The following is a 10,060-nucleotide window of genomic DNA, read 5'->3' on the forward strand; positions in this document are numbered from 1 at the left end:
TCGGTTAGGTTAAGTTGAGTTAGGTTGAGTTAGGTTGGGTTAGGTTGGGATTAGGTTAGGTTAGGTTGGGTTAGGTGAGGTGAGGTGAGGTTACAATACGTCGTTGGGGTATAATGAATTACCTAACAATTCTACACAGGCAAGCCATGCGTCAATAATGCTTAACCCCTTCCGTACTGGGACGCATTTCTACCTTGTGTTTTGGGTACGATTAGACCATTTTATTTACATCAGGAAGGGTCTATGGAGGTCAAAAGATGAATAGCTAGAGTCCTCACTGTTTTAACCCCCACATAAGTTTTTGAAGCTGTATAAAATCACCAAATAGTCACCAGAATGAAAATGGAAACGCGTCATGGTACTGAAGAGGTTAATACAAGGACAGATTGGGTTAGTTAAATGAGGTTGTCAGTGAAGTTAGGTAAAGATAGATTCCCTGACACATCTACACAGATAAGCCTTGCGTGGATGATGAATGAGACTAGTAAGGGTGAGGAATGGACAACAGATGAATGATGATGATACTAGAATGTCACAATTAATGAAAGTTATGGTGAACAAACTGTACTCACTAAACAAACCAGAGAAAAAATCATTTGTTAAGTTAGGAAGGGAAAAAAGTAATGAAATGAGTCAATATTGAGTTCAAATAAGTGAAGGATGAATGAGGAGCGGAGTGAACGTGTCCATTAATGAGAAGTGAGTGAATCTGAGTGGCGAACCAGGGAAAAATTATTTGTACCTTTTTTTTTCTTCCTCTCCTCTTCTTTCTTCTCTCTTGTCCTGTTTCTTCTTCGTATTCTTGTCTTTTCTCTTTTTCAATCTTCTGTTTCTTGTTCTTTTCATTTTTTCTTACTTTTCTTCATCTTGTATGCCTTGTCTTTCTTATCCTCCTTATTCTTCTTTGTTTTCTTCTTTCTTCTTCTCCAATTCTTTTATCCTTTCTTTCTCTTCCTCCTTCTTGTTCTTTTCTCTTTTTTCTTACTTTTCTTCATCTTGTATGCCTTGTCTTTCTTATTCTCCTTATTCTTCTTTATTTTCTCCTTTCTTCTTCTTCAATTCCATCATTCTTTCTTTCTCCTCCTCCTTCTTTCTTCTCTGTTTTCTTAACCTTTCTCCATCTCGTCCTTCTCATCTTCCCTCTTTCCTCCTCCTGCTCCTCAACTTTCACCCCACACGCTCAAGTATTTTTTATCCGTCTTTTTCTCTTCCTCCTCCTGTTCCTCCTCCTCCTTCTCCTTCTCCTCCTCCTTCTTTCTTCACTCTTCCTGATACCTGATCTTACAAAAACTCATCTTCTTCCGCTTTCCCCTTGCAAACACAGACACACACACACACACACACACACACACACACACACACACACACACACACACACACACACACCCAACGGAATTATGACCACAAACATTTCTTGCCACACAACTCTTTCAGCGTTCCTAACGCATACGAGTTATAACTACAATTCCTTTAAAAATCTTGTCTTTCTCATAACACGTCCTTAACACACAGCACCAGAGAGCACCAGAGTTCTGAACACACATACACGGACACTGACACATGCTAATCTGTCCTACTCGACCCCACACTTACTGAAGCTCGAGAAACAGGAGACGTCACCTTCCCCCGTTGGGTTTATTAATTCGTATGCGGAGGTGATTGTGGATAAGATTCCCCCACACAGCCCCACGCAGATGATCTCTATCAGGTAAACCTTCTCCCACAAAGGAATCGTTCTGAAGGGGGAGAGAAGGTGAGATTGGTGAGAAAAACGTGTAAGATAGTTAGAATAATATAGGTTTTTTGTTTACACACGAGAAAAGTGAGAAAGTTAGACAGAAACATAAATAAATTCCTGTTGTTTTCTATCAGGTAAACTTTCTCACACACAAAATCGTTCTGGTGGGAAGGAAAAGGTAGGATTAGTGAGAAAAACTATATTAGATGGTTTGAATGATAGTTTTTTTGTTATTTAGGCAAGAGAAAAAGCAGAAAGGTAAATAAATTCCTGTCATTCTCTATCAGGTAAACTTTCTCACATAAAAAATCGTTTAGGTGAGACGAAAAAGGTGGAATTTGTGAGGAAAGGTGTAAGATAGTTAGAATAATATATACTTTTGTTTAAGAAGGAAAAAACTGAGAAAATATAGACAAAAACGTAAATAAATTCCTGTTATTATCTATCAGTTAAACTTTCTCACACACAAAATCGTTCTGGAGGGAGAGAGGAGGTGAGATTGGTGAGAAAAAGGTTAGGTGGTTGGAAATACTGTGTTGTTGTTGTTTTTTTGTTACGAAGCAGAAAAAAGGTGAGGATTGAATGAGTAAAGTAAAGAAATGGAAGTGAAATCAAGGAGGAGAGAGAAAACCAGTGCCAAGCGAATACAAAGTTGGAAATATTGAGAAGCGTACACATGAAAAAAAAGTTATCGAGTTCATTATCTAAAAAAAGGAAGAGGACGAAATAGAAAACAGGCAATTCTTAAAACACACACATACAAAACAAACACAATTTTCAGCTTGTCAGCGAGTTCACGGCAGGAACTAAGAAATAAAAACAGAAAAGAAAGAAAAGGCGATTCAAAACACGATGCAAAACCTAAACACCCTCCTACTCACTCACACACACACACACACACACACCTCACCTCTGCGGCCAGGACTTGTCACTTCTGTCCTCCACAAGTCTCATGTACATCACAGGCGGCAAGACAAAGGTGCACAGTGTGATGAGGGACCCGCCAATCAGGTTAAGAATCTTGTCGAAGTTAGGAACAGCCAAACCAATCACCATCTGGACTAACACCATTGCAGTTCTCAACACGACGCGACGTGGACCGAAACCTGGAAGCGAAGAATACAAAGGAATACAAAGGAATACAAAAGAATACAAAAGGAACACAAAGGAAGGCCAAACAGGAACATGCCCTGAGATCCTTACTAGTTTGTTTGGGGCAAGACAGTGCAAGAAGGTAGAATAGCACATTATGAGAGAGGCAAGGAAGCACAGCACAGAATAGCACAAGACAAAATAGCACAGGAAGACAGAAAAGCACAGGATAAGAGAGGCAAGGAAGCACAGGAAGACAGGACAGCACAGAATAAGAGAGGTAGAACAGCACAGGAAGACACAACAGCACAAAATAAAGAGGTGGGACAGCGCAGGAAGACAGGACAGCACAAGAAAACAAGAAAACACAAGAAGACAGAACAGGACAGAATAAGAGAGGTAGAACAGCACAGAGAACAGAACAGCACAGGGAGACACAACAGCACAGAATAAGAGAGGTAGGACAGCACAGGAGGACAGAACAGCACAGGGAGACATATTAGCACATTATGAGGGAAGCAGGGCAGCACAGGAGGACAGAACAGCACAGGAGAGGGTGGAGTGTTCATATAGGAATGTTTAAGAAGGTTTTATGTGGAAGAGAAGGTGGACGAATGATTTGGTTGAGCTACGAATGTTTTAGGAATGTTTATTAATCGTTTCTTTCTCTTCTTTTCATTTAATTTTTTTTCTTTGTTTTTTTTTCACTTATTCTATTTTTTTTCTTTTTTTTTTTGCGAAGTGAGATTAATGGTGTTTTATATTTTGAGTTTGTTTTGTTTTGCTTTTTTGGAACTGAGAAGGAATGTTTTATAATGTACATCTCTCTCTCTCTCTCTCTCTCTCTCTCTCTCTCTCTCTCTCTCATCGTGGCATCAGTTCCTAGCCTTTATGAGCCCACGCCAATCCATTAAGCCTCTCCGTTTAGTCCTCATTTATGCGCCAATGGTTCCCTACACCCACTCTCTCATGGTACACTCACTCACTCACTCGCTCGCTCACTCGGTCACTCACTCTCTCATGGTACGCTCACTCATTCATTCACTCACTCACTCACTCAATCTATAATTAAAAGCCTTATTCTTTAATTAATTTTCTTTTTATGGCCTTATACGTACACTCACTCACTCATACACACACACACACACACACACACACACACACACACACACACACACACACACACACATTCAATATATGCTTAAAGTTACTTATTCTTTCACTTATTCATTTGTACTCATTTTTCTCATTCTGTTCTTTTAATTTATTCATTTACTCATTTAATCATTCTTTCACTTATATTCTCATTTTGTCCTTAACTCACTCACTCACTCACTCACTCACTCACTCACTCACCTACTTTGTCATTTTACTACTTCTCTCACTCACCCATTCACTCACTCACTCTGTCCTAAAATATTTCACTCATTCACCAACTTTTTTCTCCTTTCCTTCCTTCATTCCTTTCCTAACTTCCCTCAATCACACCCACCCACCCACCCACACACACACACACACACACACACACACACATAGTCCCTCACTCACGTTTGGGCACCCTGAACACCTCCTCAATGGACTGGAACACCGGGTTTGAGCTGATGATGAAGGTGCAAAGAAGGTTGATTATCTCCATCGCTATTGCCACCACCACTATGTTTGTTATGCCAACGCTCAGGAGGATATTGCTGTCCACTGCATCTCCTATCTCGATGTACCCAACCAAGGCCACGGGAAGGTAAAGAGAGAGTATACCTGTTGGAATTAAGTCATTATTAACCCCTTCAGTACCATAACGCGTTTCCATATTCATTCTGCTTACTATTTGGTGATTTTATACAGCTTCAGAAACTCATGTAGGGAATCAAAATAGTGAAGACTCTGGCCATTAATCTTCTGACCTCCATAGATCGTTCCTAATGTAAAAAAAAATGGTCTAATCGGACATAAATCTCAATGTGAAAATGTGTCTCATTATTGAAGGGACTAAGGTAAGTAGATGATGCCAAAAAAAGAGTATGAATGCCTCTCTGGAAATTATAAAGATAAGCCCACAATTTATAGAAAAAAGCTGGTATTAAAAACGCTTTGATCTCTCTCGCCATTATTATTTTCCGAGCCGACAGGGATCGTATTTATTTATGTTCTTGTTAATGTGGATATGTTGTTAATCTGTCATTAAAGTTGCAATGAAAAGAAGTAGATGGAATGATAGATACACAGACGCACACACACTCACTCACAGACACACACACATTCACTCACTCACTCACTCACTCACTCACTCACCGCTGAACCCAATGATAACACTCTTCCAAAACTGCGAGCGATCAGACATGTCGTTCTGGATGGTGGGGAAGACAGCTGCTCCCCCAAAGGCAAACAGTATCGACCCAAACCCTAAAGAGAAGGACGCCACGGTTGGGTTTGAGTACTGTGGTGGATCCAGAGTATCTTCACTGAGGAATATTTGCACCACTATCACCACCACAGCCATCAGCGTCGCCACCACTGCCAGTATTGACGCCTGCCTGATGAAATGGAAAGAAAGACTGATAGGAAAGTTTGTGTGAAAAGGTTAAAATTATTATCCCACCGCTGCCACCGTATGTAATAGCCACTGCCACTATATAACCCTGCTTGAAGGAATGTAAAGAGGGATTGTGCTTTTTTTAACCTCTTCAATACTACCATGCGTTTATAAGGGTTAGGACAGGAAAGTTTCCATAAAAAGATAATAATTATGATCCCACCGTTGCCACCATATATAGTAGCTACTGTCATTAAATAAGCCTGCCTGGTAGAATATAGAGACCGTACATTTCTAAAGGTTACAACAGGAGAGCTTCTGTAAAATGGGAAGAATTATGATCCCACTGCTGCCACCACATGTAATAGCTATTCTCACTATATAAGCCTACCTGTTGGAATGTAAAGGGAGGCTGAGTTTTCAAAGCTTACGATAGAAAAACTTGTGTAAAAAGGTAAGAATTATGTAATAGTCACCTGCCTGTTGGAATGTAAAAAAAAAAAATAAAATAAATAAATAAATAAATAAATGAAAAAAAGCTGGTATGTTTTCAAAGATAAGAAATTTAGTGCAAGAAAGTACGGTTAATGAGGAATTGATCAGAGCTGGTGAAGGTAAGGAGGTTGAAATGCCACCAAGACTATCAGCCAGTACTGAGGCCTACCTGTTAGAGTGTTAAGACATAGCAAGGGTCAGCAAGGGAGAGGAAACTAGCATAGGAAAATATCAATAAGAAATTAAAGGTTATGTGATAAAGGAAAGATTTGTGATAACGCTACCTCTCCCACCAAAAAAATTGTTATTAGTAAGAATTAAAGGGACTCTCTCTCTCTCTCTCTCTCTCTCTCTCTCTCTCTCTCTCTCTCTCTCTCTCTCTCTCTCTCTCTCTCTCTCTCTCTCTCTCTCTCTCTCTCTCTCTCTCTCTCTCTCTCTCTCTCTCTCTCTCTCTCTCTCTCTCTCTCTCTCTCTCTCTCTCTCTCTCTCTCTCTCTCTCTCTCTCTCTCTCTTTCCTTTCCTCTCTTTCTCTTCTTTCCTCCTCTCTTTCCTCTTCTTCTTCCTCCTCCTCCCTCCTCCTCCTCCTCCTCCTTCTCTCTTCATCCTCTTTGTATTTACTTTTTCGTCTGCCTTCCATTATCCTCCTCCCCTCCATCTCTTACTTCCTTTTATCTTTTTTATACATTCACCTTTGACAATATGTAAGCCACCCTCTTCCTGTCCTCTCCCTCTCACTTGCACACTCACTCTCCCCAAGACAATTTCACACACCAAAATCCTGAAACAGACTCATGATGAAACCACACATACAAACATGCTCTCCTCTCTCTCTACTCTTTCCCTCACTCACCAGAAGTCTTTAGGCGATCCTAGCCACGTGAGGGGGATGAGACAGAAGCCCACGATGAGGATAACGTGGCATTTGGTCAGGCAAAAGTCAGTCTCTGCTTGCACGACGGCTGCCAGCATTTGGGAGATTAGAATGATGTGAACTGTCGTGCTCCCGTAGAGATTGAGAACCACTGACCACATAGCTATCTGTCTGGAAGTGTACACAGGAGGGCGTGTTCAGTTACTGTGTGTTGTGAATGGCTATCTGTCTGAAATGTATGTCAAGAAGTTAGTATGTTGGCTAGGAAAGTTAGTGGATGTGTTTTGAATGGCTGTCCGTCTTAAAGTGTATGGAAAAAGAAATATTATTGAGTTATTGGGTGTGTGTTGAATCTCTGTCTGTCTGAAATGTAAGTCGAGAAGTTAGTAAGTATGTGGGCTGGGAAAGATGAAAAGTTAGTGGCTGTGTTTTAAATGGCTGTCCGTCTTGAAGTGTATGGTAAAAAAGAAATATTATTGAGTTATTGGGTGTGTGTTGAATCTCTGTCTTTCTGAAATGTATACCAAGAAGTTAGTATGTTGGCTAGGAAAGTTAGTGGATGTGTTCTAAATGGCTGTCCGTCTTGAAGTGTATGGATAGGGAAATATTATTGAGTTAATGAGCGTGTTTTGAATCTCTGTCTGTCTGAAATGTATGTCGAGAAAATAGTAAGTATGTGGGATGGGAAAGATGAAGAGTTACTGGTTGTGTTTTGAATGGAAGTGAAAAGAAAGGGAATATCATTGAGTTATTGGGTGTGTTTTGAATCTCTGTCTGAAAAGTGAGGGTAGAAAATATGAGGAGTTATTTGGTGTGTTTTGAATGGCTCTCTGTCTGAAATATAAGTGACAGGAGGGAATATTTCGTTAGTAAGTATGTTTTGAATGGTCATCTATCAGAAATGTGTGATGATGGGAAAGATATCGAGTTAACTAGTGTGTTTTGAATGTTTGAATGTCTGTCTGTCTGAAATGTGTACCAAGAAAGGACTATTTACTTGGTGAGTGTTTGGGCTTGAAAAGATAATGGGCTAGTGGGTGTGTTTTGAGTGGCTGTCTGTCTGGAAGTGTACAGAAAGAGGAATGTTGATCTAGTGGGTGTGTTTTAGTGGTTGTCTGTGTGAAATGTATGGTGGTGGAAAAGATGATGAATGAATGTATTTTGAATCTCTGTCTGAAATGTGTGGAAAGGAGGAAGGGTGAGTTAATATGTGTGTGTGTGTGTGTGTGTGTGTGTGTGTGTGTGTGTGTCAGATCTTGTAAGTGTGGTGATCAACAAAAAAACAAGCATCATTCACACCAAACCAATCACATCACCAATTAAACTACACTGCGTTAACCAAGGAGCTATTTTAGAGTAGACAAACTATCATATTCCTATTGCAAGACTGACTCACTCACCTGCCCACATATCCTAATGACCTCTCTGCTATGTCCATGTAAGGCTGCCTCACGCCTCCATGGTACTCCTGCGGCCACCTCTCCTCCAGGATAACCCAGCTTCTGCCTAGCCTCGTCCCCACAAAGGCCACACTCATGCAGAACAGCAGCATCATAATAATCCCCAGCCATCCTGCAGAAGTGGGTGAAGTTAAAAAGGATGGTGAAGGATATTGAAGGACTCTGTTACATGGGGTTGTTATGGAAGGATGTTGACAAGTAAGAAGGAGGTGTAGGAGTTAGTGAAGGAATGAATGAAAGATAGTGAAGGATAGTGAAGGATACTGTAGGACTTTGTAGGATGAGGTTGTTAGTGAAGGATTTTGAATAATGAAGGAAGTAAGAAGGAAATATAAGAGTGAACAAAGATATGAATGAAAGATAGTGAAGGATGGTGAAGGATATTGATTGAAGGACTTTGTAGGATGAGATTGTAAGGAAAAGATTTTGAATAGTGAAGGAAGTAAATAGGAGGTGTAGGAGTGAACGAAGGCATAAAGGAAAGATAGTGAAGGATGGTGAAGTATACTAAAGGACTCTGTAGGATGGTGAAGGATATTGATTGAAGGACTGTAGAATGAGTTATAAGCGAAGGATTTTGAATAGTGAAGGAAGCAAAAAGAAGGTATAGGAATGAACGAAGGAATAAATGAAAGCTAGAGAAGGATGGTGAAGGATACTGAAGGACTCTGTAGAATGAAGTTATAAGCGAAGGATTTTTGAATAGTAAAGCAAGTAAGAAGGAAGTGTAGGAGTGAACAAAGGATTAAAAGATAGTGAAGGATGATGAAGGATACTGAAGGACTCTGTAGGATAAGGTTGTTAGAGTACGAATTTGGCTAGTGAAGAAAGAAAGAAGGAAGTGTAGGAGTGAGCGAAGGAGTGCAAGAAGGAGAGTAAAGGATAATGAAGTGAATAAATGACAGAGAAACTGAAGGAAGGATAAAGGAGATGAAGGTAACTAAGGAAGGAAAGGGAGAGATATAGAGTAACGAAAGAAGGAAGGGATGAAGGAAGGAATAAAGGATGAAATGGAGAAGGGATTGAAGAAGAAGGAGGAGGAGGAAGAGGAGGAGGAGGAGGAGGAAAAGCGAAGATTTTAAGAGATTTAGAGAGAAGAGAGGGAGGACACAGTGTTAAAAGCATAGACTCCCCAAGGATATGCTGTAATTCTAAGGAAGAGGAGGAAGAGAAGGAGGAAGAGGAGGAAGAAGAGGAGAATGCAGATAGACTCAAAGCCATCTCTTCTCCAGGAAATGAAGAGATAATTGTGAGGAAGAGGAGGAGGAGGAGGAGGAGGAGGAGGAGGAGGAGTTCGAGAAGGAGAATGAGAGCAACATAAATTAAATCTTATCTTATGTAAGAGAGAGAGAGAGAGAGAGAGAGAGAGAGAGAGAGAGAGAGAGAGAGAGAGAGGTTGCTGTTGTTTCTACTTCTTCTTCTTCTTCTTCTTCTACTTCTTATCATGATCATTACCATCATTATCATTATTACTATTATTATCATTACACCTCTTCCTTTCTGACGCATCCTCAACCACCACCACCACCACCCCTTCTCTCTCTCTCTCTCTCTCTCTCTCTCTCTCTCTCTCTCTCTCTCTCTCTCTCTCGTAATATTAATATCAAACTTAATAACCTCTCCATAACGCATGTTGAACAAAGCAAAGTTTTATGTACAATTATTGACAATGAATTACTGTGGAAACCTCATGTTTATGATATCTGCATTAAGTTATCTACATAAAGTGGTGTGTTGTATAAAATGAGACATTGCCTCACATCAGCTTCCTTGAAACAAAGGTATGTGTCACTAGCCCACCAATATTTGTTGTACTGCTCGGGAATTTCTGGGGAGCGTATAAAACCTAACCTAACCTAACCAAACCTAACCTA

At 40.3% G+C, this 10,060-nt stretch overlaps 1 protein-coding gene across 1 annotated transcript in view; it reads right to left on the reverse strand.

Annotated features, from left to right (window-relative positions):
* Positions 1 to 1,058: 1,058 nt before the first annotated feature.
* Positions 1,059 to 10,060, reverse strand: part of LOC123512714 (amino acid transporter AVT1B-like) — a 13,134-nt gene continuing 4,132 nt past the window's right edge. The window contains exons 4-9 of the mRNA XM_045269270.1: positions 8,127 to 8,298; positions 6,706 to 6,897; positions 5,120 to 5,361; positions 4,379 to 4,585; positions 2,649 to 2,844; positions 1,059 to 1,736 (exon numbers count right to left, since the gene is read on the reverse strand). Coding sequence (XP_045125205.1) covers positions 1,574 to 1,736; positions 2,649 to 2,844; positions 4,379 to 4,585; positions 5,120 to 5,361; positions 6,706 to 6,897; positions 8,127 to 8,298 — 1,172 coding nt within the window. The 3' untranslated portion in view covers positions 1,059 to 1,573. The remainder of the gene's footprint in view (positions 1,737 to 2,648; positions 2,845 to 4,378; positions 4,586 to 5,119; positions 5,362 to 6,705; positions 6,898 to 8,126; positions 8,299 to 10,060) is intronic.

Source organism: Portunus trituberculatus, chromosome 4 (assembly GCF_017591435.1).
Source record: "Portunus trituberculatus isolate SZX2019 chromosome 4, ASM1759143v1, whole genome shotgun sequence".
NCBI lineage: Eukaryota > Metazoa > Arthropoda > Malacostraca > Decapoda > Portunidae > Portunus > Portunus trituberculatus.